At 39.9% G+C, this 20,032-nt stretch overlaps 1 protein-coding gene across 2 annotated transcripts in view; it reads right to left on the minus strand.

The window, feature by feature from the left end:
• Nucleotides 1–20,032, minus strand: part of LOC104690455 (synuclein alpha interacting protein) — an 88,238-nt gene that overhangs the window by 4,379 nt on the left and 63,827 nt on the right. The window contains exons 7-11 of one of the 2 annotated variants that reach the window (XM_039567315.1): nucleotides 16,314–16,439; nucleotides 10,855–11,024; nucleotides 5,763–5,855; nucleotides 2,273–3,335; nucleotides 396–466 (exon numbers count right to left, since the gene is read on the minus strand). In XM_039567315.1, coding sequence (XP_039423249.1) covers nucleotides 396–466; nucleotides 2,273–3,335; nucleotides 5,763–5,855; nucleotides 10,855–11,024; nucleotides 16,314–16,439 — 1,523 coding nt within the window. The remainder of the gene's footprint in view (nucleotides 1–395; nucleotides 467–2,272; nucleotides 3,336–5,762; nucleotides 5,856–10,854; nucleotides 11,025–16,313; nucleotides 16,440–20,032) is intronic. The other variant, XM_039567316.1, reaches the window with a different exon arrangement.

Below are 20,032 nucleotides of genomic sequence, written 5' to 3' on the forward strand. Positions count from 1 at the left end.
GCTTCATGTTCCCTGTATTCTCTATTTCAAGATGAACTGTGATCTTTTTGCTCTTCTCATGAGAGGAAATTTAATTTCCATTCTCATCTGGTACTTGAGTTTTATTCAACAGAGGCAGAATACTCAGCCAAAGTCTGCTATACACTCTGGTCGATTTATGAGCATGAATACTTTTTGTACTTGCTTGGAACTGAAATCCCGTAGCCAGTTCAATAGTGACATCAGCAGAAATCCATCATAAATTTCTGCTTTTCTAGGAATTCAGATATTCATCTACTTCCCTTCTTGTGAATCAATTGATTCCAGTGTTTCAGTTACAAACAGTGTTAACAAACATACAATTTGAGAAAAGAAGGCAACAGAGATGCTAAACATTACCATGCATAAGCACATACCAAGCATAGTTACACAGAAGTTCTTCATTCAGCGTGCAAGAAGAAAGACTGGTGTAGCTGAAGTAAGGATCCTAAGGAAGTACAACATCATACCAGTTAAGAGCATGCACAAGGTTTCCCACATGCATAACATGAAGAGCCACTAAAACATGCAGTCAGACAGCCACAGGAACATTTTAGATGATATCTTTTTGCACCTGAATCTGTTACCTCTTTGAGATATGTGCTGTGGTCCTTTGGGTTGGTATGAAACGTTATTGTTTCCACAGTTCTGATGCTGGCAGCAGTGACATGCAAACATGGCCTTTTCACAGAACAAGCATTTTACAGTGCAAGCATCAATACTGTTAGAATTACCTCATACAATCCTTCAAATTTCTTAGGGAACTACAAAATCTGCTCATGGCCTTGCAACCTATCAGAACATCTTTGAAGACAGACTGTCTTTTCCCCTGTCACTAGGAAATCTGAATCACTCATTCGAAAAGAAAAGCCACTGTGTTTTAAAAATACTTTTATGTTAAATTGGCTGTTTGACTAGATGGTGCATGTCTTTAAAGACTCAAATCATAGTAGTTCATATTGTGATTCTGAGTAAACTTTAAGAAATGCAGTCCCACTTCAATTTAGCCCTTTAGATGTCATTTGAATTTTTCATGTAGTTTCATTTAATTTCATTTAAGTCTGCTATAGCACTACTGGTCTAACAGCACCCACTAATATGGGCTATTCACTATTTCCCAGTTGTCTCTTTCCACTGTTTCTTTTGCCTCCTCCTTGCCTAAGATTTTCCTGTGTTTTTCTCCCATTACCTTGTCATACTTTTTACAGTATATAATTCATTACTGCTGCTCCTCCTCCTATTGGCCTGCTTTATGCTTTTATTATGTTGAAATTATTCTTTCCCCTCATGTCTTTCTATCCACCTGTCTTCCCTCCCTGTCTTCCACAGAGGATTAAATCATCAACCATTCCCTCTCACTCATCTCTATTGTATCTCCAGATGCTCACACTTCTCTCCATTCCACAAAAATACTGCACCCACACTACACTACACAAAACCCACTACATCTGACTCTTTCTATTCAATATAGAATCACTAGGTTGGAAAAGACCTTTGAGGTCTTCAAGTGCAACCAATGACCTAAAGCCTTGAAAGATGCATTTGTTCAAAGTATTTTCTCCTTTCTTTTAAACAAGAGGACCAGCTTCTTAACTGCAAACACCCCTCTTTCCCTTGGGATCCCAGAAAAGGGACTCTGTTCACTGCAGAGAGGGGAAGATCTGGATCCAGTACGTTTTGTGACAGGCCCAACCATATGCTCTGACACAAGAAGACTCTGTGCTATGAGGAGAAGGTGGTCACAGAGGACTTGCTGCTGACAGCTTCAACACCTAGGGTTGGCTGTGGCTCCCAGAGAAGCAGGAAGGACCATTTCTGCAATTTTTCCTTGTTATATTTCTTATTCTGTTGGCCTCATCAGTATTTATAGGACAGGACAGGACAGGGCTAATTCTTCAGTTATTTATACCTCAGGAGTCCCATGGGTTCAAGACTGACATTCTCATTGTACGTTTTGTCACTCAGTGCAACACCAAACATCATTTCCATGTGAATCACATCTCTGTGGAAAGCTTTCAACACAGAGTATGTGGATCATGTGCCCTAAGAATACAGACTCTGTACATAAGCAATTCCTGCCACTCCTTGGAAAATTCTTCCAAATCTAAAAAGTGGATGGACTTTCTGTAGGTCAAATACAATAAAGTATTTGTGTGCCTCCTTTTGCTATAGAAAGGCAGAAGGAAGAAGCTGTCACACTTATGCATTACTTAATGAGACAAGGAAAAAAGGCCCCTCCTTTCAGTGCACTCACTGTCTTGGTTCTTCCTTTTGAGACAACTGCTGGATTTCCCTTGCTTTCTGTTGTCTTCCTTCCTAGTGAGGTAAAAGGCAGTGTTGAGGAGGTTTTGATGAGGTTTGCTGTTTGACAGTTGTTGTTGTTATTTTGGTTGCCACTCAGTGTCTCCATTATGGACCGAAAGGTTCCAAAAGGCCTTTTCAGCTGGTCTCCTGCATACTCCCCAGAGCTGGCTGGAGCCCGCGTGAGTCCTTTGCTCCGGTCTTTATCCTTTTCCTCATTTAGTTCTGACTCTGCTAGTTCCACCTGCACCACAGGCTCCTCGAAAGTTACTCGAAGTTTCAAATTTTGAGAGGTTCTGCGCTTTGAAGATGGGGACTTGAGAGCACTCTTAGGGCTGGTGGCAACCTTCTGGGCAGTGGCACTGTCTGTGCTGGACGGAGGGTTGTCCTCACAAAACTGGTTCTGAGGTACTGTACCAGACTGATATGGGGCTTCATTATCCGCATCGCTGCTCTCCGAAGTAGGGGAAGGACTGTGGCCATCCACAGACTTAGAGACCCTGATACCAAAAGGAAAGCGCCGTCCTGCTGTGGAAGTGTGTTTCTTAAGCATCATGTTCAAACTCTCTGTGCTCTCAACGCTCTCCACTATAGGCTGAGGTCTTGGTTTGTCAGTTCTTTTCACAGGGGTGTTCTTGTGCTCCTCAGAATTAGCTGAATCTGTATCAGACTCACTGAGAGACCGCTGCATCAGTTGTCTCAGTCGGGCTAACTTCAACTCCCTTTTCTCTGGCAAAATCTTCTTCACGTTCTTGGAGGATGCATGAGCATCCTGAAATTCCAAAGTCAGCTTTTCCTGCATACAGACATTTTCAGAGATTTCTTTTCCCAACAACTGGCGCAAGATTTTATCTGAGTCCTCATCTTTTATCTTAGATCGAGCACGACTAGATGTTCCCAAGCTGCCAAGGATCTGAATACTATCTTGGGTGCTCAATTTACTTTTTGGTGGAGACAATTCATCTGCTTCAGATGGTTTCCACTGGGGTTTGCCAGAAGAAGGAGATGACGGCAAGCTTAAAGAAAAAAAGAGGAAATATCACAGCAACATTAAGGCACATCTAAAATGTGAAACTACCATTTCTGGTGTATACGTCTGTCTCAGTTTATTTTTACTTATCCTTTTCATCGCTACTCACATGGAATTCATTACTGTGATGCCACAGCAAAGATTACATAGAGAAGGATATAACCCTGCTTCCACTCCTATTTAGAATTTGAGTATGTTTGCTTCCTCTTATGAAAAATACCTCCTTAAAATCAGAACTTAGAATGGTTATTCAAACACCAAATATGACTTCATGAGGAGAACTGTAGAAAAACTACTCCTATTTGTGTGAGTTGACATGCTAAAAAGCACCAAAAGGCTAAATGCCTACTATCCAAGTCGCGTCATAATACAAAAGTAGCTTATTCTAAGTCTGTAAAAGTACCACCTCTCTGCATAGCAATGATTTCATAAATCTAAACTTCAGCTGGTATTAATAATAACAACCATATAAGACCTCATAAAAAGTCAGGGCAATTTGCACTCAAAACCTTTTCAGATATGAAATACTGAAAAGCAAGAGAAAGGTGACATGAATTTATTTCAATACTAATAGAATAAAGTAAATTTAGAACCCCAACTGTTTTACAGACGGAAACAGCAATTTCAACAATGACTGATTTGCAAAGAATGTAAATTGCAGAGACCTTTTCTTTTCCTGCGACATATGCTAGAGCTCATAACACTTCACGTTTTTACTTTAGACCACTTTTCCTCTAAGCAAGGACAAGGTGAGAAAATTTAGGTTCGTGTGAGGCAGGCAAGCACCTTCTGCTCTCCTGAGTCCATAGTTCTCATAGTGTACAAAATTCACATGCCTATATTAAACACCTCATTTTCAATCAATTTTATGTTTTTTTTTCCTGTGGCAAACCTAAACAGACAGTGAAGAACATGCATTTATCTATAGCACACATTCCTAGTAACAGGGATAAGTTCTCTTAGATCTGCTACTGCCTCCTTGGATGATGAAAATATCTATGAGTGAGTTCCAACTAGATGGAAAAGTAGTAGCCAGCTATGAAATAAAATAAACAGAGTGTAATTTTCAGACTTGCTCACTTAACTAAACTGATGTTGAAGCCTGCCCTTTTACAGGAATAATGAATGATGAGGGATCTGCTTTCACCTGATCTTATCTGATACTGAAAGTAAAACAGTCCTGGTGCTCCCCAGAACTCAGATAAGAGACCACTTGGAAAGATCAGTCAGCAAAAATCACAGAAAACAAATGAGCTGGAAAGCTTCGGTCCCATTGCTGCTGTTGAGCTGGCAGACAGGGAAGACAAAGATTCCTTAAAAAAGGCAAAAACCCCCTCTTTCCAGTGTGGTTTTGTACTTCAGCAGGAGTTTGGAGTTTACAGCCCTTTTTCTAGCTGAAGTTCCTTTACACAAATGCATCTCCAATCCCAATATCTTTGTTATCTACAGCTGTAACTGTTTGCACTTCTCTGAAACAGTGACACATGAAATTCAGGGCCATGGAGCACTTGCACAGAAAAATGCTTGAGATTCTGTGAGAATTGAAAAAAAGCAGTCATTGACCCTGCAAGTTCATACTTGATGACCCAAAGCTGTGATAATCAATGGCTGCAGAAGCTTTTATGCTGGCTTTATAGTTTCACATATATGTAGCCCCCTAACAACTCTGAAACAAGAAGCAGCATTGTGTATGTCTTCCAGAGGGGAAAATGGATTTAAAAAAAGGATAAACCGATAAATCTCTATTTGTATGTGAGTTACTTCATTTCTTTCCAAGTCATCTTCAGATTTCTGTGAGAGTGAAGTCATGCTTGCTTCATCTGCTTCCATGCATCACCCTGTCAGAGAGATCCAGTCCTCTGTCTTTACCATCCTCCTCTTTAGTGTTTGAAACTTAACTTGTGTTTCTTTCTGTGACTTCTGACAGGATATGTAAACAACACATGAAGTTTCCAGAGTTTTGACTTCTTACGCAAGCTAAAGCAGGTAAAAGATTTAATGAGTACAAGGAGCCTCATTAATATGAAAGTAGTTGTTTTTGATAACTGGCTTTATAACTTACTGCTAAAAGTAATGTATGAGAGACCACCAAAACATCAAACTTTACAGCTTTCCTAGGGGTTTCTAGGATCTTCTCCTGTTATTTAATGCAAAATATCCTACATTCCACTACAAAATTTGCTTTCATCCTGTTGGGAAGCTGGGACTATTTGGTTTGTACTCAGAAATTTCCAGCATTTATCATTACTCACTGTCAAATTCTAGAAGCTCAGCTTTGAGTCCATGAGGTAAAACCCTTACATTTTCTTTACACAACACGTCTGCTATTTAGCCAGATCACAGCTTTTCCTGATAACCAATATATTATGAAAGTGTGCAAATCCACGCTGCAGTACATTTCCAGCCACCTTACCTTGGGGACGTGGGCAGTGACTTGCCCTCCGACCGCTGGGCTTCTAAGAGCTGCTGGAGTTGGTTCTGTAATGTTACACGTTCCACAGTCTGCCTGCAAGAAAATGTAAGACTGTGTACCTCAAACTGTAAAACTGACTGCATAAGTAAGTTACAGGAAAACTGATACTACCCTTTCAATTTTGTATTAAAGAAAGAAGTCCTCTTCACCTGTACTTTATGTAGCGAATAGAGAACTTATAAATAAGAACACAGAGAGTTTGTGTTTTTGTCTGAATCTCTGCTGACATTTTGTAATCACTGTACAAGAACAACTGAGAGAAACTCACTTGTCAGATTATTTCTAAAACTTCATGTAAGGACAAGTATGTGATCATAAGCAGCAGTGAATTGAAACTGAGTGACTCACAGACACAAAAGTATGGTAAACTTGTTTCTTACTTGTTTGTGGAAAAGAATAGAAAGTGCACAGATTAAGCAGTCACTTCCTACATTCGGTGGATGGCCTTTATCAGCTGAGCAACAGCTCAGGCAACGGCTCTCTCCCTTTCTATTTGCAAATGAACTCAGAGAGAAGTCTCTGCCCACAGGAAAGGACTGGTCCAAACTTCAGCTGCAGGATGGAGTTAGGTATATGATGTCTGTGTCACATCTGCTTGTTGCCCAACCTTACCAAAGGTTGTACCTGGGCTCTGCATCCACCTTATCCCAGGGCTATACCTACCGCAGTTTATCACTTTCAGGGTGGTGTTGTGATCTACGCTGTTTTGCAAGTAACTTTAGAGACCAACACTTAAAAAATTGCAATAGTACCTAAAAATTGTTAGTAATATGAGAGTGATATCCATAGTAGAAACTCCATTTACCATTTATCATGTGTAATCACATCTGTTGTCCTGTAACATACTTATTTCCCTAGGAAGGACTCAGTTGAGCATTACAACCTGAAATCCTCAAGTAGTTCTACAAGAATGACAGATCAATTTGCCACAAAAAGGTCTTCTTTTCCCTGGTCCCATACAATTCAGACGTTCTATTCTCATGTCAAAACACCCCTTTTTGTTGACCACCACAGATAACATTCAATCTTGTTTAGTGATCTGTAATTTCCAGTGCGTCTAAACACTACACAGACAGAATTATTGGAAAACTTCTAGAAAACTAGGGATTTAGAGATTTTTATCACTGTACTTATGCTATCTTTCACCTGAAACAGAACTGTTACACTGTGTTTTATTCCCTGGTCCTGACCAAATGACCGTGGGAAAATGACTTTTTATCTGCTTCTCCTAGGCTGTGCATCTGTTGCTGTCTAAGTAATATGTTTTTGTATGTAATATATGTTATGCAGTTGCATCTGCAGAACTAAGGCAGTTCTCTACCAGTGAGCTGGACACTTTCCTAGCTCACATGCCATCAGCAGACGATTTAGCTGAGTTTCAAATGCAGTCTTTATACTGGCAATGTCAAAGCCAGAAAGGATCCAGATCACTTTTTAGACTAGAGGTTGTACTTGCAGGACTGGCAGAAAACAAATGCTTTACTTTTAATATATCAAAGTGAGTTTGAAAAGTGCTCCAGAAATAAAGGTGTGATCTTGACATACTGCCTTGCATTTTACAATACAGCTATGCTTTATGTAGATCCTTCTTCCTTTAACTTTCCATCTTCCTTCCTTTGGCCTACGCACTTCCTTAGACTATTTTAAAATGACTCCTACCATCTGTCAACATTGGATTATATTGCAGCTCCCCAGATACTCTCCTATAAGAGCCAGGGAAATTTTCATTTGAGATTACGTTGTGATGCAATTTATCTGTTATCTTTTTCCTTTTATCATTCCTTCAATTTCTATTTCTAAATATCTAAATAACGCAGCTAACAGTTTTTTATGTTTTTAGCTCCAGCAGAAATCTCTGATGTCTTCCTCTTGAGTTAATGTTCACATTCCTCTTAAACAATTTATTGTGATAGAAGAGTTGAAGTTTACTCCATTTTTATAGTTTAACTAGTTAGTACAGAAGTCACAGACACCCACACATCTTGCCAGTGCTATCCCTAAAGATAAATAACATACATATGTATATTCCAAGATAACACTGGAAACAAGGGATCACAACTTTTTGGAACAGCAATACTGCAAAGTATTAAAGCCAGACTGATTTAGGAGACAAGATCACTGTAGCTTCATGGGTAAGAGGGTGAATGTTGTTTTATTAGAATTGATGGCGAAATTCTGGGGGTCTTACCTTAGACAACATTCCCAGTGAGTAATATGTAAGAACCCTTCTGTGTCTACTTAGACATCTGGGAACCCGAACCACCTCCTTATGAAATCAGGGAGCTCAGTAACTGCAGAAGGAATAGGCTGAGGCACTGGGCTCTACTGGAGTATCTCTCACAGCATGTTTTCTTATTTCTCCTTTTTTTTTTCAAATAACACAAGAATGACTACACCACAAAGCAGAATATAAAATGGCTTAACTAAATAAAAAAGAGATTAACATTATAAAGTTTATATTGGGTTTCTTACTATATGTCTATATAACATGTTCTACCCCAAAAAACTCCAGCTAACCAAAAACCCCATCAACCTGCACACACCTTGCCATACCACTACAGAGATTGCATGACCAGCTCATATTTTGGAAGCTGAGGGAAGGCTGGGAAGCACATAAGGGATTTTAGTGTTGATATTGACTGTTCAGGTAATCCATCATGATAAAACTATTCCTCTTCTGTCTCTAGAACATTGTTCATTAGCCCTGGGAGAAGTAGGTGGTGAAAATCCAGGAAAGCCAGCTCAACTGCCCAAGTTGGAGTTATTCCTATATAACAGCTACATTATGTACATTTGAAAGAGTTAGAAAGTAAACTTGACTTCCATCTGTTGCCATCTGATGTCTTCAGGATCTTCAGAACTGCTTTCAGGATTTTCAGAGGTGTTGCAGCCAGTGGATTCTCCTGCTGTGATAAAGGTCCCCTTGACAAGATGCTCCACGGATGTACTTTGTACCCCCCTTGGATTTTTAAGAAGGATGAGGACTGAAAAACAGGGTAAGAATCTTCCTCCATCATCCTTTCTGGCTCTTGAGCATGAGCCTCTGAACATGGTCAATTGCTTCTATCAAAATCACTTGTGGCCTGAGGCCTGCAGCCCAAATAGCCATGCAGAAGCTGCTCCCTCAAGCAGAAAATAGATTCTTTCACTGCCTCAGTAAGCTGCAACAGGGTTGCACAAGAGACTTACATCTCTGTGTAGAAGAGGGAGAACAGGCTGCTGCTGCGCTTACTAAAACTAATCTGAAGCCTGAAAAATAGACTGCTGAAGGGAAGCAGATTTTACTCCAGCTGAAACACGCAAAGAAACTCATCAGGAGCCAGATACGAATCATGTAAATGACTTCCTAAGGATGCAGTCTGTGGGTTACTTGGAAAAGTAACAGTGGGGATACTTGGAAAAGTGTTAATGCTTTTGTCATGAAAGTCACAACTAGACTATTTCTGTGTGAGTAAGCAGCCTGCTGACTTACATAACAACTCCTTTATTTCCATATGAGAGGTAAAACTTTTATCAAGTACTGGGTGAGAACAGAAAAGAAATGAAACATGGGTATTCTTTAGCTGCCACTTCCACTTCCTGGTGTGTATACCATTTTTCTTTCTTTTTTTTTTTTTTTTTCTGAATTATGGGGAAAATATATTTTGTGATATATTGATATTAATCAGATGCTAATGCTGTCTTCTAGGGAAATGCCCGATGTTTATTTTTTTTCCTTTATGTCAGTTTTCTCAGCAAATGGACCAAGTACAACCAGGTACACTGACATATCCAGGGAACATTGTCAGGCTGTAAAATTATGAAAACTGTAAATGGTATAATGATCCTCAGTTCAGGGTTTGTATTTTTGACAGTACAAATGTAAAAGAATGAAGATATTGCAAAGAGAAAATGTCAAGGTAAAGACAGGGAGATCGCTTCCCAGTGACTGTCATGGGCAAAAGAGATTCAGTGTGGAGAATTTAACTTAATTCATGGTTAATTAGCATAAATATTTCATTATTGGTTCAGGTATTGGGAAACAAAAAAGGACAGACATTTAAAACACCTATTCTCCCCTTTTCCAAGCTCAACTTATCTCCCAGATTCATCTGCACTCCTAGCTCTTCTTCTCCACCATTCTCAGGCTTCACTCCAGACACTCTTCCCCTCTTGTCATTGTCGCAGGTTACCCCCAGTTTTTCAGTAAGCCAACATGCAGCACAGGTCAGGGTTCACGTGTAGCAGTTTCTCTCTGTTGCTCTCTTTTTCCCACTCTTTCCTGTTCTCTAATGTGGGTCTTTGACAGGCTGCATTCCAATCAGGAAATCACTGGCTCTGGGCTTGTGCATGGGCTGCAGCCCTTCCAAGGGATGTACCTGTTCTACCATGGCTTCTCCATGGGCCACAGTCCCTTTAGGGGTGTGCTTTCTTCACCATGGTGCACCTCCAGCTCCTCTGACCTTGCTGTTCCCTCTGATTGTCACTCTTCTGTTTTCTTCTCCTCTCTGGCATTTTCTGCTCTTTTTTAGATATGCTTTCACAGAGGTGCTACAAGAATGACAGGTGGGGCTTAGTTGTGTCTTGCAGTGGGTCTGTTGCTGAGAGCTCTGTCCAGCAAAGGGAAGCCCCTTGCTGGTTCTCACTGAAGCCACTCTTTAGCTTCCCTGCTAACAGAGTATTGTAATTTATACCCAATACAATTAGCTACACGTTACTTGCATAAAATGATATGGTCTCTTCGAAACATAAGGTTATCAGAAGTCATTTTCATGGACTGTGACATCTTGATCACATATCTACGCTGGAACAATGTTAGGTCAGTGCCAATGGTTTCTAAGAGTCTTACCAGAATATTGACATGTTAAGCCACAGTAACTGCATCTACAATTAAAGCAAGCAATTAGAATAATTTGTGTTTCAAAATAAGAAATAAGGTAGAAATACAACTTTAAAATGTCATCTATAAGACGAAGAAAATGGACACAGCTAATAAACTGAAGTAGGGTATTGTTTTAAGATCAGCCCCTCTTGCTAACAATGAAACACTTACTCCTTCAGCTGCTTAGTCAGCTTGACAACCTGGGAGGCCAGCGACATACATGTCTCCACAACTACTAAGTAGCGGGAACACATGGTGTGCCCGTGTCGCTCAGCACTTTGTGATGGCTTCTCTCCCACGTGGTTTTGCATGGTGACATTTGCTCCATATTCAACCAATGTCTGTAAAAACATGAAAGGGAACAGTGACATCTCTAAGTGTAAGTCTATGCTGTGACTTCTGATCAGTACAAGAACGGCTGGACAAAAAGCACTCCTGAATAAAATGCTTGAGAAATGTTAGTCTAAGCCAGACATTTTTAAAATTCAGTCACTGACAAATCTGTATGCAGCTTGAATTCAAACCACATACCAATCAAATCTACCACTCAGGTGCAACAATAATATAGAAGACTGAGCTGCAGTTCAGAGGAGCTATAAAAAGACTGTAATTTATGTATTATTCCCTCCTCTGCCCCTGAAATTCTACTCAATTAATTTGTTTTCTGTTCATACATTTGTACAGAATAGCACCACTTGTAGCATTCATACAGTGAGTGGGACTACCAAATCAAAACAGGAGTTCCATTTGGCCACCTATTGATTCTCTCCTGCACCACAGTAATAAACTCTTGCAGATGCATCTCCCTGTGCATTACAGAATATTGTGATAACTTTACACATGGCAGACCTAGAAAAGAGGACACAGGATATCTGATGAAGATAACAGCAGGGTCCAGAGCAGCGTGAACACATTGCTAGCCAGTTTACAGTGGCTGGTGATGAGCTGTAATGGCTTACCAGATCTGTTTTTGGGATCTCCACACTGCAATGTATTTCAACACACCCTTAGGATTTCATTTTAGGAATGTCTTTGCTACAGTGTTTGCTGACTCCTTTTGTGGTTTAGCTCTCCATTTTCTACCACAGCAGAATCCCTATGTTTAAAACACTCAATAGAGCAGTCTCAGTGTTCTGATTCCTTAGCTAAGTAATGCTTAGACATGAAAGATAGGCCAGATACTTTAGGTCAGACAGGCACAAATTTCTTATTGCTGATAAAGAACTGTACTATGACTTAATCAATCTGGTTGGAATTTTTGGGGGGTTAGGTCAGTGTCGTTTTTTATTGCTGAGAGAAGTCTCATTGCTTTGCACTTGCTTGGTTAGTCACTATTTTCTTTTGAATACGTACTGAAATATGTGTCAGCTTTTAGTCTTTAAGAAATATTAATATCTTACACTCTGATGTATATCCCTGTGTTACTCACAGTACCAGCAGAGAACCCTAGCTTGCTGCTGGAGAACCATCCAAGTTGTAAGCATGCCATTTGAGTTATTCTGAGACTAGAATAAAGAGTGTTCTATGTGCAAAAGAAGTTCTGTCAGGCCGACCTCAAGACATCAAATAACTGAAGCAAGATTTGATACTAACTCTTCCCTCTTTATGATCTGCTTGTAATAATCAGTGTTAGGAGCTCTTTGCATTACTGGAGTAGGTAAAATAGGACCTAAATGTTCTCAGCAATGCTTTGACACATGTTGATACCAGCCCCCTGGAAAACTTGTGATCCTATACACCCAGAAACTATAGCGTCATTAACTTTATGCACACACATGCAGAAGAGGAATTGCATGGCTGAGCTCTTGGCTGACTTATCCAAGCAGAGCGAAAAACCACTGAGGATTGGAGTGATTTTGTTGACCACAAACAGCAGGCACAGAGACCTCTACATCTGCTGACAGAGAAGTGGAATGGGTGGTCTGTCTGATCTGTTAAAACCATGCAGAAAGGAAAGTTATGAACTCTTGCACTGCATCTCATATCAATAGATTGGGCTTAATTTGTCCAGAAAGAAAATAAACCTTGCAGAAAGTAATCAAATAGTTTGAAACATGATAGGAGTGTCATCTGCTCATAAACACAGTGAATAAGAGGGCCAGGGAATCACTAACAGTGATTCTTCATTTTTTATTCTGCTGCTTATAGTTTCCCTGTTTCCTTTATCACTCCTTTCTTCTTACCAGATTATTCACTGTACATTATTTTAAAGTAGACTACAAGCTTATTGGGCACAGGGTTTATTTTGTTTCACAGCACAACAAATTATCAACTACACTTAAAACTGTGAGGTTTTAGTGAAGTAGTATTACTAACATTGTGTATTTTTATCATCACTAGATATTTTCATGACTTATTTCTCATGGCCTCACTTCAACAGAAAGTACTTGTTGAATTGCATATTTACCTAAAATAAAATAATCTTGAGAGTTCTAAGCCATTTATTAAGGCTAATTCTTCACAGGGACAGCAGGGCTAGTCTCTTTGTTGTTTAGTTTTATCCATGAAAACAGCCTGCAGATGTCACCACTCTGTTCAAAATCATCTACACTCATTTCTCCTTCAAATGCATTGCACATCTTGATGAGGCACTGTTGAGATAGCAACCCTAAACACACACTCCATAGCAACCCTAAGCACACCCTCTACCACAACAGTGCTCCCCACCAGTAAATTATAAACATTTCTTCTATTCCATTTTTTCCAACTGATCACAGCAATTGGCTACAATACAATAATAAACCCACTAGGCTCAGCGTGGATGTGATGGTTTGTTTATTTTATTCTCGTATGAGTTTCTACAGGGTCCATTCCTCACATCTTTAAGAAAAAAGACGTCCCCTCAATAAAAAAATGCTGAGATGGTCATGTTCTCCTAATCTATTTGACTGTCTTCAAGTCTATTCACTCAGCTCAACCTGTTTTTCTTTTTTTATTATGCGATACTCTCAAACTGGCTTTTATGGAGTTATGTCTTCTTGGTGACCAAATATATAAATAGGTAATAATAATAATAATAGTAAGCAGCTCTGCAGCTGTAGATCCAACACAATAATGTCCACTAATATATTTAGCTCTTTGAAGAGGTTAGCTAATGAAAATCCACTAGCTATATTTCTTTTAGGGCTGGACTAATACAAATGTTCTGTATTTGCAGTGGCCTGAAAGGTGATGTGGATCAGTTCATGTGTGGTAACAGGAATAAGAAGTTTACTGATACATATCTGAGTCCCTTGAGAATTACTGCTTGTTCTTAGACATGTTTTCCTCCCTAACTTGACTTAATCACTTTAATTTTTATTTCTTGCCTTTCTGCCAAGAGGTTTTTATTCTTTTATCTGTTCTTCTCCAGGGACTAGTTTGTTTATCAAATACCTCTCTGCAATTTCCTGGAATAATTTTATTAATATTTCTTCTCCAAACAGCTTTTGCTCAAAGTGACAACAACACAAACACTGAAATGTACTCCTGTGACTGTACTAATGATTCTAGCAAATTTGACGGGCAGAGGGTACATCTGCAATTAACACAAAGTTAAGTTGCTTCACCTTCAATAATTTACCAGAAGCGCTGATCAACCAGAGAGGCTCCAGTGACTGGAAGTTACCAAACTTGGCACCCATCTATTACACGGGTTTGAAGAAGGATCCAGGGAGGAACAGGCCTGTCAGCCTGATCTCAGTGCCAGGCAAGTTCATAGAGCAGATCATCTTGACTATCCTCATGCAACAAGTACAGGACAGCCAGGGGATCTCACTCACAGTATGGCTTTATGAAAGGCAGGTTCTGCTTGAGCAACCTGATCTCCTTCTGTGACAAAGTGACCTGTCTAGTGGATGAGGAAAAGGCTGTGGATGTGTTTACCTAGATTTTAGTAAAGCCTTCGACATGGTTTCCCAAAGTATTCTTCCAGAGAAACTGGGTGCCCATGGTGTGAGTGAAAAACTGGTTGGATGGCAGAGCCCTGATAGTGGTGGTGAGTGTATTTACATCCAGATCATGGCTGGTCATTGGCGGTGTTCCCTGGGGCTCAGCACTGGGGCCAGTCCTGTTTAATGTAATCAACAACACAGACAAGGGGATCATGTGCACTGTCAGTAAGTTCACAGACTACACCAAGTTGGGTGGGAGTGAGGATCTACTGGAGGGCAGGAAAGCTCTGCAAAGGGATCTGCACAGAATGGATCAAAGGGCTGAGGCCAACTAGATGAGATTCAACTGCACTTTGACCACCCCAAGCAGCACAACAGGCTTGGAGCAGAGTGGCCAGGAAGCTGCCTGGAAGGACCTGGGGGTGCTGGTTGACAGTGGCTGAACATGAGCCAGTGTGTGCCCAAGGGCCCAAGAAGGCCAATGGCATCCTGGCCTGTATCAGCAACAGTGGGGCCAGTGGGCATCGGTGAGGCCACACCTTAAGCCCTATGACAAGTTCTGGGCCCCTCACAGCAAGAAAGACATTGAGGTGCTGGAGCAAATCCAGAGAAGGGCAACAGAGCTGGGGAAGGGTCTGGAGCACAAGCCCTGTGAGGCTGAGGGACCTGGGGTTGTTTATCCTGGAGAAAAGGACATTGAGGGGGGACATTGCCCTCTACAACTGCCTGATTGGAGGCTGTAGCCAGGTGGGGATTGGCCTCTTCTCCCAGGTAACAAGTTAAAAGGATGAAAGGAAGTGGCCTCAAGTTGTGTCAGGGGTGGTTTAGATCACATATTAGGAAACAAATTATCACAGAAAGGGTTGTTAAGCACTGGAACAGACTGACCATTGAAGTAGTGGAGGCACTGTCCCGGGAAGTGTTCAAAACCAGCGTGGATGTGTCACTCGCAGACACAGTTTAATGATGAGCATGGTGGTGGTGCTAGTTTGGTCAGACTTGATGATCTTTGAGGTTTTTGCCAACCTTAATGGTTCTATGACTCTAAGATCAGCCATCTAGTCCAACTCCATGACTTTTTTGGTATGTCTGCATTGAACACAGCTACTGGACAGAGGTATCCAAACTGGTTCATTCAGATCTGGCTTCCATTAGCACTGTAGATGTGAAAGCCTTCTCAGCTGGACAAATTACCATTTTTAGCACCTCTGTACAACAGAACTGTATTGTTTTCAGTGGCCAAGATGTTTCACCAAGAATTAGCTAGAAATCAGCATCACTCTTCAATGTATAGCACAGATTCATTCCAGGATGGTAAGTCTGAAAGGGATGGTTTAGTCAAGGTGTAATCCTTCAACAAACCTATCTTTTATAGTTCCCCTAAGCTGGAGAGGTACAACTACTCAATGGAAAAAGAAACAGAAGGAAAACTATCAGACTAATAACAAAAGTATGCATATCTAACCTGGCTGACCTTTTGTAACACAAAAACATACACACTAACTGCTTATGTACGAACAATATAATCATGCTTTCATCTTGAAATACAAGTTAGTTTAGGCTCATGACAGCATAATTGAGGATAGAATCAAAAACCCAAAGCTTTTCACTCTTTCAGTCTGACTCCTACTGGTTTAAAGTTCTTCCTTCTGATATATTTTAATGTATCAATAATTATTCCCACTTAGATTTCCCATAATATTTCTTTTGTCATTCAAGCTTGAAGTTTAGAGGTTTCTTCTATAGCTATCACTCTACCTGTATGCATCCTAGATAGCCATGTTGAGCAGCTATGTGAACAGCAGTGTTTCCGTCCTGGTCAACTTCATCCAGTGAAATCCCTTGTTCTTGCATAAACTGAAGAAGCCACAGAAGAATTTTCTCCTGGGGGCAAAGAAATGTCACAAAAGGTAAGAAATAATGAAAAGCTGAATATACTAGAGGAATAGTGGTACTGTCATCTGTTACTAATACTATCCAGTAATTCCTTGTTTTCAGTGTCTCTTAACTTTGTAGGACTTAGTGCATCATGGGACTCTGGTTTGGCTTTTAGGGAGTTTTGGGTTTCTTTTTTTCCCCCAAGGGAAGAAGTTGAAATACTTTATTTTATAAAAAGACATAATAGGAAAAAAATGAGTACTGTAACACATTCTGAGAAATTGTACATAAAAATCGTGCATGCCTCTGTGTTGGGGATGAAACCTGAGGCAGAACAATCCATATATCAATCTGAAAATCAGGTTGTGAAATTTGGTCAAACTTCACAAGCCTCTCTGGAAAAATAAAACAGGATTGTGCTCAGATCACAGCCATGAGCAGTTAGATTCTTCAGATCTATAATCATTCCCCATTTCTGTCCGGTTGTGCTAAAGAAGCAGCAACACAACTAAAACCAGAAAATAATGCTACCCTAAGGTCTCAATGTACTGACTCATGGACCATTTGTATGTCCTGCATTTTAGGAAGGATGGGGAGACTTGGGAGTGCAAAAGCTCGTCACGGAAAGTCTGGAAGCCAAAACTGAGGTAGAAACTTTTTTTTTTTTTTTAACATCACTGTTTGTGTGTGTATGTAGGTACAATACACATTTATTTGGGTATTCTTTTATAACAATGGAGAGTTATATATGTGCACTAAGCTTTTCTGATTTCTTATTTTCTCCAGCAAGTTTATCTGGAATAAATTTCTTCTCTCGAGGAACTTCCCATGCCTCTCCAGTTTAAATTTCTTTTTGCCCTCCTGAATATGATACATATTGAAAATCTGGAATAAATCTATAGATTACATAGAAACGTGCGCTCCATTAAAGGGTAGCTGACTACAGCTGCTTTCCCAGTTTTTCTATCTGAATAGGTGAAAAGACTAAATTACTTCCTAGCTTAAAACTTTTTTATTTAAACATGTATTTTTTAATATCTTGCATTGATATCTATCATGTGTTGCACTGTCTCAGAGCTCCAGTTCAAAGGGGGATTCTAGTGTGGATTCTAGTGTTGCAAACACTAATCCACAGACTTAACCTGCACCATCTCAGTAGCTCCAGTGACACATAAGTACATAATTACCCAAAATTAGAAACGTGGAAAATTAAAGTACACCTAAACAAAACAGTATTGAAAGCACTTATAGGAATCGTAGCATTAATTACGTAGAAAAGGGTAAGAATAAAAGTGAAGAAAGAAAATTCTAATAAGGTTGGATATAAACCTGTATTTTTTGCGCAAAATTTTTATTGCAATGAAAAGGAGAGGGACTGTCAGACTCTTCTGAACTACTCCAGATGATTCTGCACATTCAGGCATCGGGGTCTCTGCTTACTCCTTCAGAGGGCTACTCTGTCTGATACTTATCTTCTTCATATATTCACTTCAGCAGCAGTTTTCTTCTTATTACAGGGTGAAGACCTAGGTATTTTGACTTCTCCTTGGCTGACTGCCCAATACAGCTGACAGCCAGCATGGAGAGATGACTTCAGATCACATATCCCTTTAAAAATCCTTTTGAGCAAATTCTCAATATGTTGGTGGTGTTGACCAGCGATGAAGAAGGATTATGCTACTCCTATGAATTGCCCCTATGTAGATACAAAAATGCTGCTAGCAAGGATTTTCTTGCTATTTTCTAAGTCTGTGAGAGACTTTTCTCTCTCACAGAAGAGGTAGCAGAGTTATGTAAACAACCAAACTACCTGCAACCTTGAAAAGTCTTGTTTATGGTACAGTAGAAAAATATTTTGATAATGGATGTTTTAGGATTTTAACCAATCACCCCCAAGGGGTGGCTGATCCTTTGTCCAATTAGACTATGAAGAAAAAAGTCTATAAAAGAGTTTGTAAAATAATTAAATCAATCAATCTTGCTGCACAATTCCTGCCTGCTGGATCCTCCCTCCTCCTCCTCTATGGCTGCGGGACATGGTGATATACCGTAGGAACCAGGCCTGTGGTAATATTTGGTGCGGTAATACCCCTATGTTTCAATAATTAAAAGAAAAATATTTTAGCAAAACTTATCTGCAGAATTGGAAGACAACTATAGCTTTGAAATCATATATTTCTTTGGAATGTAATAGGTACCAGAATGTTAAGCATGTTCTGTAATTTTATGATCACAACAGCATGGAGCAAATCATGCTTTCTAGTCATTTATCTTATCAACAAGAGTTGATAAGTCAAGTTGAAGTCAAGTGGCTGGGTGGCTCTATTCAATCATCTATACTTAAGACTATCTGTGCACCAAGTGATCACAGGCACAAAGTTATAGTTCTACTCAAACAGTTTGTGTTTCAACAAATTTATCCTTGACCAAAAAAACCCCAAGAAAACAAATACTTTTTTCACTTAAAACCAGGGAAAACAAAACCATCATATATCAAAATATACTACATATCACTTTATTAACACTCTCACTTTTATTAACATCATGCATTTGCAAGAAAAATGTTTTCAGGAATAGATTTATAGTCTTCAACTCAGTTTGTTCAGAAAAAATGCAATATAGTAAAGAAATTCATCAGATGAAGATAATGAAAAATAATTGCTTTTTTGTTATGTAATAGGAACTTATAAATACTGATAAATTATTCAGTATATCTGTTACTTTTAAGACCTACAATGGTCTTAAAATGTTCTAGCAGTTATTAACACCCCTTTGGCATATTCTAGATCTACAATAATTCAAACCTCTCTATAAAAAGACTTCAGTAAAATTTGGGACAGGCTGCTGACTTTGGTTCCATCAGATGACTTTTGGAGAAGGAAGTACAACTAACATGGACCATTTAAATAATTACATAGCCTACAACAGGAAGGGATAGCATGCTGAAGAGTACTGACTTTACAGCTAATCCTAGCCCCACCACTTGATATTAATTAAATAAACAGGCCTTCCCAGTATCCCTTCAAAGTAGAGGAGTAGGAATGAGTGAAAACAACACATTACCCTTGTAAAAATGACATCAGACAGGAAGGCAAATACCCTGAGGTGTAAATAAAGGTGTTTTGTTAGGTATCTGCTATCTGAATGTCATACACTCATTCCCACTGTGCTCTCCAGAACTGTACCACCACCAAGGTGTGCACAGGATCCCTTCTAGGTCCTCAGTCATGCTTTAGGTTGGTATCCCAAAGTCCCTCTATATTCTCTGGAGTTCAGAAACCACAAACCCTTGGCATTCCCCACCCTCTGCCTCTTGCCTGTGCAGTCCATACTACCACAACATCCCTGTTGGAAAGCCTTTCCAGCCCTGTGAAGCTCTTAGTCAGGCCTAGGACAATGTGCACCTAGGACTGCAGCACCATCTTGCTGTGACATGGTGACTGGGCCAGGCACAGCTGCCCTTCACTGTACTCATGACTGAGGCCCAGTGTAAAGAGGCCTGACAACCATCGTGGTTTCTCTTGCATAATCTCATGCTTAAAGAAACCCTTGCTAAGGAGGTATGCTGACCAGGCTACAGGTTGACTTTGAGCTTTTGT

The sequence above is a fragment of the Corvus cornix genome, chromosome Z, assembly GCF_000738735.6.
Source record: "Corvus cornix cornix isolate S_Up_H32 chromosome Z, ASM73873v5, whole genome shotgun sequence".
Classification (NCBI taxonomy): Eukaryota; Metazoa; Chordata; class Aves; order Passeriformes; family Corvidae; genus Corvus; species Corvus cornix.